At 35.1% G+C, this 15,670-nt stretch overlaps 1 protein-coding gene across 11 annotated transcripts in view; it reads left to right on the forward strand.

The window, feature by feature from the left end:
• Positions 1-15,670, forward strand: part of RNF180 (ring finger protein 180) — a 285,865-nt gene that overhangs the window by 202,076 nt on the left and 68,119 nt on the right. For 10 of the 11 annotated variants that reach the window (XR_014242111.1, XM_082383182.1, XM_082383180.1 and 7 more), the window contains one exon: positions 12,023-12,248. Coding sequence is in view for 9 of the 11 variants with exons in the window: in XM_082383182.1 (XP_082239308.1) it covers positions 12,023-12,248 (226 nt within the window). In the remaining 2 variants the exon portion in view is untranslated. Of the gene's footprint in view, positions 1-12,022; positions 12,249-15,670 lie in introns of those variants that run through there. The other variant, XR_014242110.1, reaches the window with a different exon arrangement.

A 15,670-nucleotide genomic window follows, 5' to 3' on the forward strand; every position in this document is an offset into this window, starting at 1 on the left:
TAAACTTTAACTGTTTTGGTTAAAAGTTAAGAATAATTATTAGAGAAAAGAAATAGGATATAATAATAGCAGCAAACACTTAGATAGCACTTTTTATATTCCAGGCACTGTTCTGGTGCTTTGTACATATTAACTCTTTTAATCCTTTCAACAACTCTATGAGCTAGGTACTTTTAGTATCCCCACCTTACAAATAAGGGAAGTGAGACCCCAGGGAGTTAAGTAACTTGTGTAAGGTCATACAGGCAGTAGTGGCAGAGTCCAGCAAGATTGGCACTGCAGTCTTGCTCTTAACTACTGCCCAACTGTTACTTCTTGAAAAAAAATAGGAAGTGAAGGAATAAGGCCAAACATAACAGTAATCACAATAATTGTAAATAAACTAAATGTCACTGCTGCTTTGTTGTCATTATTATTTAAAAAAATTTTTGACCTATTAATTTTTGTACTAATTTTTACAGATTTTTTAAAGGTTGTTTGTATTATTTATCAGTTTATTATCTCATTTTCTTAGACTGGAAGCCCCTGTAAAGGAGCTTGAGAGACTGAGTACATTTGGTTGACTTTGCAGGATAATTTCTATGGGGCCAAAACAATTGGACAGTTGAACACCTATTATATTGATTTGTTGATTTTAATGATGATGCCTTGATACTTCTAACTTCCCTATACATCCTATCTAAATTTCATTTTTCTTTTTATGTATATCATTATCATCATCAGTTAACATTTATTATTTGCTGGACTATTCAAAGTATATTAATTCAGTTAAGAATGTGGTGATGAAAAGTGTCGCTTCAGATCTAGACTGGCTGGGTTGAAATTCTGGCTTCACCACTAGTTTCAGTAAGTGAGCTGTTTTCAGTTTCCTTTGATATAGAAAATGATGATCATAATTAAATTTAGTTCACAGGGGCTTTGTGTTGATGAAATTAGTTAATATGTACAACTTTTGTCATCTTATTTATAAGTCCCCCAAAATTTGGTAGGAAACATCAGATAAATGTTTAGCTCTGTGGCAAATGTACTATTTAAGAGTGAACATGTTATGCTGGTGTTCATATTACTTTGGTTGATGAATAGGTATTTCTTTTATCATTTATTTTAGTCTCTCTTCTCATAACATTCATTCCTTTTTAGATCTAATCATAAGAACTACACAGAGAAAAATTATGATCTCTCTCACAAATACCTGAATATCTTGTCTCCTCTTAATATTTTTCTAAGTGAGTATCCTCAGTCTTTTAACAGTACTTCGTATGAGGTAGTTTCAGAAGTTATGCTGCCCTGGCCCTCAATATACTTCTGTGGATAACTCTAGTTTCTCTGCATCCCTCAAAGTAGCTACAAATATGGTGTGATCGTATAAATGGTAGCCACGTAAACCCACTTTTGTAAGTAGCCACATCATATGTTGAGCTTCTAGTTAGTTAAAATCTCTATCTCTTCTTTACATGAATTGCTCTCAGCTAAGTTTCATTCATCTTCTATGTCTGCAGTCTGGTTTGCATTCTTAATGAGGGATTTATATTTATACCTGTTAATCTTGATTTAAGCCAGGAACTTATTAACTTTTATTTTAAATCTTGACTCTGCTATCTGGTTTAGCCTATTTTACATTTTTATATTATTTGTTGATGGCATACCTTGTTCCAGAAAGGATTTTTTTTTAACATCTTTATTGGAGTATAATTGCTTTACAATACTGTGTTAGTTTCTGCTTTATAAAAAAGTGAATCAGCTATATGTGTACATATATCCCCATATCCCTTCCCTCTTGTGTCTCCTTCCCACCCTCCCTATCCCACCCCTCTAGGTGGTCACAAAGCACCGAGTTGATCTCCCTGTTGAGATCAACGGCTGCTTCCCACTAGCTATCTATTTTACATTTGGTAGTACATATAAGTCCATGCCGATCTCTCACTTTGTCACAGCTTACTCTTCCCTCTCCCCGTGTCCTCAAGTCCATTCTCTATGTCTGCGTCTTTATTCCTGTCCTGCCCCTAGGTTCTTCAAAACCATTTTTTTTTATAGATTCCATATATATGTGTTAGCATACGGTACTTGTTTTTCTCTTTCTGACTTAACTTCACTCTATATGACAGACTCTAGGTCCATCCAGCTCACTACAGATAACTCAATTTTGTTTCTTTTTATGGCTGAGGAATATTCCATTGTATATATGTGCCACATCTTCTTTATCTATTCATCTGTTGATTAACACTTAGGTTGCTTCCATGTCCTAGCTATTGTAAATACAGCTGCAATGAACATTGTGATACATGACTCCTTTTGAATTATGGTTTTCTCAGGGTATATGCCCAGTAGTGAGATTGCTGGGTACTATGGTAATTCTGTTTTCAGTTTTTTAAGAAACTTCCATACTGTTCTCCATAGTGGCTGTATCAATGTACATCCCCACCAACAGTGCAAGAGTGTTCCCTTTTCTCCACACCCTCTCCAGCATTTATTGTTTGTAGATTTTTTGATGATGGCCATTCTGACTGGTGTGGGTGATACCACATTGTAGTTTTGATTTGCATTTCTCTAATGATTAGTGATGTTGAGCATCCTTTCATGTCTTTGTTGGCAATCTGTATATGTTCTTTGGAGAAATGTCTATTTAGGTCTTCTGCCCATTTTTCGATTGGGTTGTTTGTTTTTTTGATATTGGGCTGCATGAGCTGCTTGTACATTTTGGAGATTAATCCTTTGTCAGTTGCTTCATTTGCAAATATTTTTCCCCATTCTGAGGGTTGTCTTTTGGTCTTGTTTATGGTTTCCTTTGCTGTGCAAAAGCTTTTAAGTTTCATTAGGTCCCATTTGTTTATTTTTGATTTTATTTCCATTTCTCTAGGAGGTGGGTCAAAAAGGATCTTGCTGTGATTTATGTCATAGAATGTACTGCCTATGTTTTCCTCTAAGAGTTGTATAGTGTCTGACCTTACAGTTAAGTCTTTAATCCATTTTGAGTTTATTTTTGTGTATGATGTTAGGGAGTGTTCTAATTTCATTCTTTTACATGTAGCTGTCCATTTTTCACAGCACCACTTATTGAAGAAGCTGTCTTTTCTCCATTGTATATTCTTCCCTCCTTTATCAAAAATAAGGTGACCATATGTGCATGGGTTTATCTCTTTTCCATCTTGTTCCATTGATCTATATTTCTGTTTTTGTGCCAGTACCATACTGTCTTGATTACTGTAGCTTTGTAGTATAGTCTGAAGTCTGGGAGCCTGATTCCTCCAGCTCCGTTTTTCTTTCTCCAGATTGCTTTGGCTATTCAGGGTCTTTTGTGTTTCCATACAAATTGTGAAATTTTTTGTTCTAGTTCTGTGAAAACTGCCAGTGGTGGTTTGATAGGGATTGCATTGAATATGTAAATTGCTTTAGGTAGTATAGGCATTTTCACAATGTTGATTCTTCCAATCCAAGGACATGGTATATCTCTCCATCTTTAATTTTAATTAAACTTCTTTCATCAGTGTCTTACAGTTTTCTGCATACAGGTCTTTTGTCTCCTTAAGCAGGTTTATTCCTAGGTATTTTATTCTTTTTGTTGCTATGGTAAATGGGAGTGTTTCCTTAATTTCTCTTTCAGATTTTTCATCATTAGTGTATAGGAATGCAAGAGATTTCTGTCCATTAATTTTGGATCCTGCTACTTTACCAGATTCATTGATTAGCTCTAGTAGTGTTCTGGTAACATCTTTAGGAATCTCTATGTATAGTATCATGTCATCTGCGAACAGTGACAGCTTTACTTCTTCTTTTCCGATTTGGATTCCTTTTATTACTTTTTCTTCTCTGATTGCTGTGGCTAAAACTTCCAAAACTATGTTCAGTAATAGTGGTGAGAGTGGACAACCTTGTCTTGTTCCTGATCTTAGTGGACATGGTTTCAGTTTTTCACCATTGAGGACAATGTTGGCTATAGGTTTGTCATATATGGCCTTTATTATGTTGAGGTAATTTCCCTCTATGACTACTTTCTGGAGCGTTTTTATCATAAATGGATGTTGAATTTTGTTGAAAGCTTTTTCTGCATCTATTGAGATGATCATATGGTTTTTATTCTTCAGTTTGTTAATATGGTGTATCGCATTGATTGATTTGCATATATTGAAGAATCCTTGCATTCCTGGGATAAACCCCACTTGATCATGGTGTATGATCCTTTCAGTGTACTGTTGGATTCTGTTTGCTAGTATTTTGTTGAGGGTATTTGCATCTATGTTCATCACAGATATTGGCCTGTAGTTTTCTTTCTTTGTAACATCTTTGTCTGGTTTTGGTATCAGGGTGATGGTGGCCTCGTAGAATGAGTTTGGGAGTGTTCCTCCCTCTGCTATATTTTGGAAGAGTTTGAGAAAGATAGGTGTTAGCTCTTCTCTAAATGTTTGATAAAATTCACTTGTGAAGCCAGTTTTCTATTTCTTCTGATTCAGTCTCGGAAGGTTGTGCTTTTCTACGAATTTGTCCATTTGTTCCAGGTTGTCCATTTTATTGGCATATAGTTGCTTGTAGTAATCTCTCATGATCCTTTTTATTTCTGCAATGTCAGTTGTTACTTCTCCTTTTTCATTTCTAATTATATTGATTTGAGTCTTCTCCCTTTTTTTCCTTGAGTCTGGCTAATGATTTATGAATTTTGTTTATCTTCTCCAAGTACCAGCTTTTATTTTTATTGATCTTTGCTATTGTTTCCTTCAATTCTTTTTCATTTATTTCTTATCTGATCTTTATGATTTCTTTCCTTCTGCTAACTTTGAGTCTTTTTGTTCCCCTTCCTCTAATTGCTTTAGGTGAAAGTTTAGGTTGTTTATTTCAGATGTTTCTTATTTCTTGAGATAAGATTGTATTGCTATAAACTACCCTCTTTGAACTGCTTTTGCTGCATCCTATAGGTTTTGGGTCTTCGTGTTTTCATTGTCATTTGTTTCTAGGTATTTTTTGATTTCCTCTCTGATTTCTTCAGTGATCTCTTGGTTATTTAGTAGTGTATTGTTTAGCCTCAATGTGTTGTATTTTTTACAGATATTTTCCTGTAATTGTTATCTACTCTCATAGCATTGTGGTCAGGAGAGATACTTGATATGATTTCAATTTTCTTAAATTTACCCAGGATTGATTTGTGACCCAAGATATGATCTATCCTGGAGAATGTTCCATGAGCACTTGAAAAGAAAGTGTATTCTGTTGTTTTTGTAAGGAATGTCCTATAAATATCAGTTAAGTCCATCTTGTTTAATGTATCATTTAAAGCTTGGGTTTCCTTATTTATTTTCATTTTGGATGATTTGTACATTGGTGAAACTGGGGTGTTAAAGTCCCCTACTATGATTGTGTTACTGTTGATATCCCCTTTCATGGCTGTTAGCATTTGCCTTATGTATTGATGTGCTCCTATGTTGGGTGCATAAGTATTTACAATTGTTATATCTTCTTTTTGGATTGATCCCTTGATCATTATGTAGTGTCCTTCTTTGTCTCTTGTAGTAGTCTTTATTTTAAAGTCTATTTTGTCTGATATGAGAATTGCTGCTCCAGCTTTCTTTTGATTTCCATTTGTATGGAATATCTTTTTCCATCCCCTCACTTTCAGTCTGTATGTGTCCCTAGGTCTGAAGTGAGTCTCTTGTAGATAGCATATATACTGGTCTTGTTTTTGTATCCATTCAGCCAGTCTATGTCTTTTGGTTGGAGCATTTAATCCATTTACATTTAAGGTAATTATCGATATGTATGTTCCTATTACCATTTTCTTAATTGTTTTGGGTTTGTTATTGTAGGTCTTTTCCTTCACTTGTGTTTCCTGCCTAGAGAAATTCCTTTAGCATTTGTTGTAAAGCTGGTTTGGTGGTGCTGAATTCTCTTAGCTTTTGCTTGTCTGTAAAAGTTTTAATTTCTCCGTCGAATCTGAATGGGATCCTTGCTGGATAGAGTAATGTTGCTTGTAGGTTTTTCCCTTTCATCACTTTCAATTTGTCCTGCCATTCCCTTCTGTCTTGCAGAGTCTCTGCTGAAAGATCAGCTGTTAACCTTATTGGGATTCCCTTGTGTGTTATTTGTTGCTTTTCCCTTGCTGCTTTTAATAATTTTTCTTTATATTTACTTTTTGATAGTTTGATTAATATTTGTCTTGGCGTGTTTCTCCTTGGATTTATCCTGTATGGGACTCTTTGCGCATCCTGGACTTGATTGACTATTTCCTTTCCCACATTGGGAAGTTTTCAACTATAATCTCTTCTAATATTTTCTCAGTCCCTTTCTTTTTCTCTTCTTCTGGGACCCCTATAATTCAAATGTTGGTGCGTTTAATGTTGTCCCAGAGGTCTCTAAGTCTGTCCTCAATTCTTTTCATTCTTTATTCTTTATTCTGCTCTGCAATAGTTATTTCCACTATTTTATCTTCCAGGTCACTTATCCGTTCTTCTGCCTCAGTTATTCTCCTATTGATTCATTTTAGAGAATTTTTAATTTCATTTATTATGTTCATCATCATTGTTTGTTTGCTCTTTAGTTCTTCTTGGTCCTTGTTAAACGTTTCTTGTATTTTCTCCATTCTATTTACAAGATTTTGGATCATTTTTACTAACATTACTCTGAATTCTTTTTCAGGTAGACTGCCTATTTCCTCTTCATTTGTTTGGTCTGGTGGGTTTTTATCTTGCTTCTTCATCTGCTGTGTATTTCTCTGTCTTCTCAATTTGCTTAACTTACTGTGTTTGGGGTCTCCTTTTCGCAGGCTGCAGTTTCATAGTTCCTGTTGTTTTTGGTGTCTGCCCCCAGTGGCTAAGGTTGGTTCAGTGGGTTGTGTAGGCTTCCTGGTGGAGGGTACTAGTGCCTGTGTTCTGGTGGATGAGGCTGGATCTTGTCTTTCTGGTGGGCAGGACCGTGTCCGGTGGTGTGTTTTGAGAGTGTCTGTGACCTTATTATGATTTTAGGCAGCCTCTCTGCTAATGGGTGTGGTTGTGTTCCTGTCTTGCTAGTTGTTTGGCATAGGGTGTCCAACACTGTAGCTTGTTGGTCATTGAGTGGAGCTGGGTCTTAGCGTTGAGATGGAGATCTTTGGGAGAGCTTTTGCCATTTGATATTACATGGAGCCGGGAAGTCTCTGGTGGGCCAGTGTCCTGAACTTGGCTCTCCCACCTCAGAGGCATAGGCCTGACACCCAGCCAAAGCACCAAGACCCTGTCAGCCACACGGCTCAGAAGAAAAGTGAGAAATAAATAAATAAATAAATAAATAAATAAATAAATAAAATAAAATTATTAAAATAAAAAATGTTTTTAATTAATAAAACTTTTTAAAAATTAAAAAGTAATAAGAAAAGAATGAAAGAAAGAAGAGAGCAACGAAACCAAAAAACAAATCCACCAATGATAACAAACGCTAAAAACTATACTAAATAAAAGAAAACGGACAGACAGAACCCTAGGACAAATGGTAAAAGCAAAGCTATACAGACAAAAATCACACAAAGAAGCATACACATACACCTCACAAAAAGAGAAAAAGGAAAAAAATACATATGTGTATATAAAAAAAAAAGAAAGAGAGGAACCAAATCAATATACAAATCTACCAATGATAATAAACTCTAAATATTAAACTAAGATAAACATAAAACCAGAAACAAATTAGATGCAGAAAGCAAACCCCAAGTCTACAGTTGCTCCTAAAGTCCACCGCTTCAATTTTGGGATGATTCATTGTCTATTCTGGTATTCCAGAGATGCAGGGTACATCAAGTTGATTGTGGAGATTTAATCTGCTGCTCCTGAGGGTGCTGGGAGAAATTTCCCTTTCTCTTCTCTGTTCGCACTGCTCCTGGGGTTCAGCTTTGGATTGGCCCCGCCTCTGCATGTAGGTCGCCTGAGGGCGTCTTTTGGGAAGTCTGAGGTCTTCTGCCAGCGTTCAGTAAGTGTTCCATAGGAGTTGTTCTACATGTAGATGTATTTCTGATGTATTTGTGGGGAGCAAGGTGATCTCCATGTCTTACTCCTCTGCCATCTTGAAAGTCTCCCTCCTGTTCAGAAAGGATTTTAGTTGTTTTTAACTAGTCAGCCATCTTTCCTGTCACCTCTCCATTTCTGAGAAGCATTTTGATGGTCTCCATCTATGGTAATTGAAATGTTGATGAGATGAAGGTGAGTTCATAGGCACACCTATTAAAAACCTTTTTCCAGGCTGACATTTATCTATTAATGAGTAATTAATTTTTAAAATATAACCATCTATCCAACAGTAATTTTATTATTATCTCTCCAATTTGCAGAAAAGCCCAGTGGAGTTCTATCTTTGAGATGTTTTTTTTGTCTTCTTGTAGAACAGTCTTTATCACCAGATATGTTCAATTCTCTGTGTAATGAAAACTCTTCACCCTTTTTGGTCCCTTAAAATATAGTGATCCTAGAGGTCTTTGTATGTGTTACATCTGTTTTGTGGATTGAGTCTCGTAGCTCAGCTAATAGATGAATAGTTCTGACCTCATTTTCTATTTGCAAACTTCCACCTTCAAGTTTATTTCCATAATATTGTTGTGTTTTTAAATAGCAAATCATTTATTTCTTTGATGTATATTTTACTGAAATCTAGTCACTTTTGTTATTTATGTAGAGATAAAGTACTTCATAGAAATAAAATTATGTACAGTTATTAGGGCCACAATTTGGATTGCTTTAAGAAGGTCTTCAAATTATGATTGTCTTATGCCATGAGTTTCTTTGAGGTTAATTAGTTCAAATCTCAAGACACAATATTGAGAGTGTAATACAAACAGAATAAGCTGTCACTATGAAATAAAATTTTAGTAAGTAAGCATCTAGGTCCAAAGATATTTTTATTATCTGGGGGGCCCAAATCGGTACTAATTGTGCACTTACAGCTTTCCTTTTTCAAGTTTCTTTTAAGTACAGGAGCGAATAGTCATATAACAATAATGAGAAAAATTGTGGATACTGTTGCCTTTCCAGCAGATTTTTATTAGTGTTCAACTCATAGCCACAATCTTTCTGTTGGTGAGGGACAGTTACTTCATATCTTCTCTGTGTTAAACTTTGTATATGTTATATGAGATTTCACAGAATGCTTGTTATCTAGCTGTTAATATCCAAAAGGCCTACAAGAATACCTAAGAACACTTAATAGAGATATAATCAATACACTATTTAACAAGCTGAACCTATGAGCATTTTGAGAATGCAAGCCACCACCAAGCAGGCTCTACTATTAATTCATTGGGGAAAAAATGGCATGTATGTATATATATTTTTTCATTCCCCTTTATTAATCTTAACATTCTATTGAGAGACATAGAAAAATAGGCAAATAGAAATTATTATGAGGAAACAAATAAGTAGCAGTGACAGAACAACTTTAGATAGAATAGCAGTGAAATCCTTTGGGGAAGTTGGTATTTAAACTAAGATTTTAAAAATCAGGTAAAGTTAGCCATGTGTAGACAAGGATGTGTCAACTAATTTTTGTTATGTAACAAACAGATTTTATTTAGTTGTTTAAAACAACAACCTATATTCACTCACAGTTTTCTGAGTTGGCAGTTGGGGCTGAGCTCAGCTGTAATGGCTTATCTCTGATCCACACGGTGTCATCTGGGCTCACCAGTACATTTACAGTTAGGTGATAGTCATTGGCTCTACCCACACATGTCTGGTGGTTGGCTTGTTGTCAGCAGTCACAATGGAGGCAGCTGGACCATATTCACTTACTATTCAGCAGGTTAGCCTAGGCTTGTTCCAATGGTAGTAGACTAGGGTTTCCAAGATCATCAAGAGGATTATTCCAATGCACAAGCTTTTTTTAAGCCTCTGTTTGCATCATATTTGCTAACAATCCATTGGCCAAAGCAAGTCACATGACGGAGCCCAAATTCAGAGGGTGGAAAACTAATCTCCACATCTTGATGAAATGCATATGGGTGCACATAGAGAGACAGGAAGAATTTTATCTATTTTGTAATCATCCACCTGAGTAAGGGCTTTTTTTTTTTTTAAGATTTTTAGAAATTTCATGTAATGTCTGAAACATTTATATTAACATATTTCCATACAAATAACCCAAAGAAAGTTTAGTATTAGTTGTTTTGTTTGTTTGTGTGTTTGTTTATACTGCAGGTTCTTATTAGACTTTAAGATGAAAGGACTTCCTTTACCAGATATTGAGGCTTATTATAAGCCCACAGTAAGAGATTGTGATTATGGCATAGGAATAGACAGTAAAGTAATGGAACAAAATAGAAGCCAACCCATGCATATTTGGCCTAATAACAATGGGGCACTTTAGAACAGTGGAGGAAAGTTAGGTCTTTGCAATAAATGGGCTGTACCAATTAATAATTACATAAAAATAAAAATGAAATTTAACCCTAATGTACACCATACATGAAAATCAATTTCAGGTAGATTATAGGATGATGAAATATTATTAAATGCAAAATAAGACTCTCTTAATGACCTTGGGAAAAAGTAAGAGTTCTTAAATAAGACACAAAAAGTATTAAATCATAAAGGAAAAATGTTCTTTAAAATTAAGAATTTCATTTCCTCAAAAGACACTATGAAAAGAGTGAAAAGACAAACCAGAGAAAAGGAAAAAATATTTGCAACACATCTAGCCAGTAACAACAAATAACTAGATTAAGTAAAAATGCTTAAGAAAAATCAGACAACCAATTAAAAAGAATGGGCTAATGCCTCAAATATGTCTTTCATAAAGAGAGAAATTATCAACAAGCGGCAGAAAGAGGAAGCAAAGCCATCTGGATAAATCAAATAATAGTTTATCCAGTAGAAAGGTTTTTCTGTATTTTCAAGGCTCTGTTTGCCTCATTTATGTAACTTTTACATTTCATGTAACCTAAAAATATTTATTAAACCCAAGGCCTATTCAGATATTAATCACTGATCTCCATTTTTCACATCCATTAAAGTGAGGAGGAAAGCATCTACACCATGTAGATTCCCATTATGCCTCAGTGGACTGAGGTCAGGCCTGGTTTGAGGAAAATTTCCCAAGGCTCTAGCCAAGACTATAGGGCCTTTGAAGAAGAGAGGAGAGAAGGTTGGCTATGGTTAATATTTATTGAATATTTGTTAGATACCAGGCACTGTGTTTAACGCTTTACGTGGATTACCTCATTTAATTCTCACAGCATCCTCGTGGATGAGGAATATTGTGATGTTAAGTAACAGGAATTCAGCCACCAGATTTTGTGCTGCTAACCTGAGTGCCTCTTTCCTAACTACCGTTTTTTTTTTTTTTAACGTCCTTATTGGAGTATAATTGCTTTACAATGGTGTGTTAGTTTATGCTTTATAACAAATCCTAACTACCTTTTAATAGCGTCTTTCTTAACTTCCATTTGGGAGAGAGGAGAGGGATCATCATATTTCCCAGTTACAAGGCTCATCCCAGAATTACTACAAGTTTCTTTACCTTATCTACTTCCTGACATACCTTAGGCTTTGGCCTTTTATTGGCTTTGAGGTTCAGGAAGGTGCAAAATGTAGAATAAAAACGCTCCATGCATGGTGTGAAGATGAAATATGACATCCTCTTACCCTCACTTCTCTTCATGTGTGAATGCCCATGTAAGGCTTTATCATCTTGCGACAGTCAGCTTATTTGCTGTGATGGGAGTGGAATAGATAGGGGGAACCTGTCATCCTAGGACCTAACACTTACTTAAGTAGTGCTGGTTAAATAGAGATACAGGTATACTTAATGTGTTCAGGTACTATATTTTAACATTTAGCGTTATATAAAAATACTAAAATGAATAATTAAGACTTCTGGGTTTTTCATGTATGTTTCCAGTTTCTTCCCACTTTGCAAGGTAGCATTTCCGTCACTTTGATTATGCACAGAAACAGATATTACCTGCTTCTCATAAATATTTTCATTCATTTTAAGAAAATATAAAATCAATGTCTCTATTTCTCAGGGAAACCAATCTCATACTGAACTAAGAAAAATCGTTTTTGCTTATGTTTTGCAGACTTTGGATAATGAGATGAGTACAGATGATGACAATGAATATGCAGAAGAAAAGGAGAGCTACATCTGTGCAGTGTGTCTGGATGTTTATTTCAACCCCTACATGTGTTACCCTTGCCACCACATCTTCTGTGAGCCCTGCTTACGGACTCTTGCCAAAGACAATCCTGCAAGCACTCCCTGCCCGTTGTGTCGGACAATTATTTCCAGAGTCTTTTTCCAGACAGGTAACTGTTGTCTTTCATTAACACAATTGCCTGATTATTTTGACTACCTCTTTGTTCCAGTTCTAAAGGTACTGTATGAATTATTATGAGAAAGTTATTGAAAATCATATACAGCATAATTTGTTACTCTCTAGTTTATAAAACAGTGCTTGCCCAACTCATTAGAACTTGTTAAAATCATAGAATCATAGATGAGAATAGTTTCTCATCTCTACTCCTCTATTCAATGTTGAGATCTTTTCTAAAGCATCCTAACTAGTTATTGTTCAGCATTTACTTGAACATCTCCAGTGTCAAGGACATTCCATTAAAATTTGAAGCAGCCCTGTTGATTATTTATTCCTCAAATATGCCTTCCACTACTCCTCATTCTTTGGCCCATGTTTTTTCCTCTGAAGTCTCAGAGAATAAATCTGTAAATATCTGAGGATAACTATTAGACCTTTCCCCCAGACTCCAAATCTTCTCAACCTTCTTGTTGTTCTTAAGGTCTTTCTTCTTGAACTAGAAGATAGTAAAATTGGAACAAGGATTTGTTTACCTAATTATCATGTAAAGATGGAATATAACACAATATTTAAAACATACTAATGGAGAAAGGAAAAACTAATGAATGTGGAACATAGAAACCTGCTAAGGTGAAAGGGAAGAATGATAGAAGTAAGCAGAGCTGATATTTATTGAGTGCACTACTGTGTGCTAAACCTTAGGGGAGGAAATTTCTATATCCACATTCTCGCCTCAACCATAGAGGAACCAAATGAGGATCAAAGTATGTACTTTATTAATAGTAAAACTGTAGAAAACACATGGTACATTTTTCTTCTGCAAAAGAAAATCCAAGGACCCATCTGCAAGGAAGAATCAGTTTATAAAAATAAGCTTTGCATGCCTTAACCCAACCAGCTGCATGAAGGCTTGCAAACCTGGCTTACAGGCTCAGTAATCACACAGTGAAGAGAAAATAAAGCTTTGCCTTTCTGATCTGCCTAGTGCATATAGTTTGGAGCACAAAATCAGTGCACTGAGCACAGACAGACCTGGAGACAAAAGGACATGCCAAGTACAGTTGACTCTACCCAATAGAGAAACATGGTCAGGGACTCCAGGCTGTCATCTGTCACACTGGCAGATCACTCTTCCTTTCATGGGGAAGAGCAAGTAAGGAGTGGAGAGAGGGAAGGAAGCAATTCCATGGGAGGACAGAAGCTTACTGGAAGTTCTTCTTCTCTGGCTTACATTGAAGTGGGAAAAATAAGGGTTCTTTTCTAGTACTAGATCCCTTGCTAGGTGCTTTGGAGTGAATGAAATGTGAAGAGTAACATCTCTTTCTCAGTGTTATCTCTGACCATCTATGCAAGAAAGCATTTACTGAAAGCCTGTTTTGAAGGGAAGCATCTAGGGAATGTACGTAGTGATTTAGACAGATGTCCCTGCCTTCCATGATCCAGTTTAATGTTGACAGGGATTTTAAAATTGCTTTCCTTAATGTCTTAAAACAATAATGACTTGACTCTCTTGGTTCATTTATCAAAGCAACAATGTCATATTTTCCTTTATTTCCAAAATTGGTTCTTCTATATAATAAATCATATTGGGAATATTTATTCCAATGGAGACTAAATTTGGTTGTGTACTGTCATTTAGAAGCTGATAATAATAATGGGAATATACTACTTAGTTATTTATACCTACCTCAAAAAGATTTGACATGTTTTAAAATATATATGCAGTGAAGTAACAAGGCAATGGAAGTATTGAATGAAGTATTTCGTTTTAATATTCTGGCTGCCTAAGAAAAAATAAAATAAGCATACAATTAAATGATTCTCATGATCGATGGAAAGAAACATACCAACTCCTAAGGGCAAGAGAAGTTTTTTCCAGCACTTTAAAAGAAATTTTTTAATGTGATTGCTAGGCATATTGAGAGATAGAGTAGGCAGTGTCCTCAAAAGCATCCTCAGAGCAAATGCAATATCAGGTTTTCTAACATGGTATCTTATGGTATTCTTTGATAAGAGCTCAGGGCATATCAGAGTATAGATTAGAGAAAGCAACATTGCCAGTAGCCAAAAAAAAAAAAAAAAATATATATATATATATATATATATAAAATCTGGTTTTCCTATAAAAATAACTTCTAAAATTATATAAGTAATGCAATTTCATTATAGAAAAATCAGAGTATACAAATAAAATTATAAGCTCAAAATCCTCCATAGTCCTACCATTTAGAGATCACATTTATCGAGTATTCTTCCAGAATATTTTATATCCATATACTTAATCATTTTTTTTTGTAAAATGTTCATTTTGAACATAAGGCTTTTGTTTTACTTTTTAAAAAATATTTATTTATTTAATTTATTTTGGCTGAGCTGGGTCTTAGTTGCAGCAGCAAGATCTTTAGTTGCAGCATGTGGACTTCTTAGTTGCAGCATGCGAACTCTTAGTTGCAGCATGCATGTGCTCTCTAGTTCCCCGACCAGGGATCGAACCCGGGCCCCCTGCATTGGGAGCGCAGAGTCTTACCCACTGGACTACCAGGGAAGTCCCTTGTTTTACTTCAAATTCGTGTGATTATATCATGATCTACTTAAGCTATCTACTATTTAGTTTAGTTGTTTATCATTCATTTATTTGCTGATATATATGGATGAATATTTGCACACATCTCTGAGCATTTCCTTGTAACGGATTTCCAGGAGTAGAATTGGTAGTTAAAGCCTATATGTGTTTTAAGGCTATGTATATGTTACAAAATTATGCTCCAAAATTATTGCAAGCAGCAATATAATGGGCTTTTTTTCTCAACACTCTGGACTATCCATTTTTTTCCTTTTAAATCCCTTACCATGCCCTTTGCTGATTTTTCTTTTGGTCTGTTCATCATTTTCTTGTTTACTGCAAGAGGATTTTTTTTTTTCAGTAATGTCAGCTTTTGTCATATGTGGCAAATCACTTTCCTATTTTGTCATATGTACTTGAATTATGTTTATTATATTTTATGAATGTGCAGAACTTCTATATTTTATGTAGTCTTATGTAGCAACCTTTGCCTTTATTATTTCTAATTTCAAAGTTAGGTATTAAAAGGCCTTTTCCACTACAGAATTACAGTAAATCCCCTACATATGAACGAGTTGTGTTCTGAGAGCACATTCGTAAGTCCAATTTGTTTGTAAGTCCAACAAAGTTAGCCTAGGTACCCAACTAACACAATTACCTATATAGTACTGTACTGTAATAGGTTTATAATACTTTTCACACAAATAATACATAAAAAACAAACAAACACAAAAAATAGAACATTTTTAATCTTACAGTACAGTACCTTGAAAAGTACAGTAGTACCAGCTACATCACTGCTGCTTTTACGCTTGCTTCCAGACATCCTGAGCTTGAAATAAAGATACTGT

This window comes from Balaenoptera borealis (genome assembly GCF_965194805.1).
Source record: "Balaenoptera borealis genome assembly, chromosome: 2".
Lineage (NCBI taxonomy): Eukaryota > Metazoa > Chordata > Mammalia > Artiodactyla > Balaenopteridae > Balaenoptera > Balaenoptera borealis.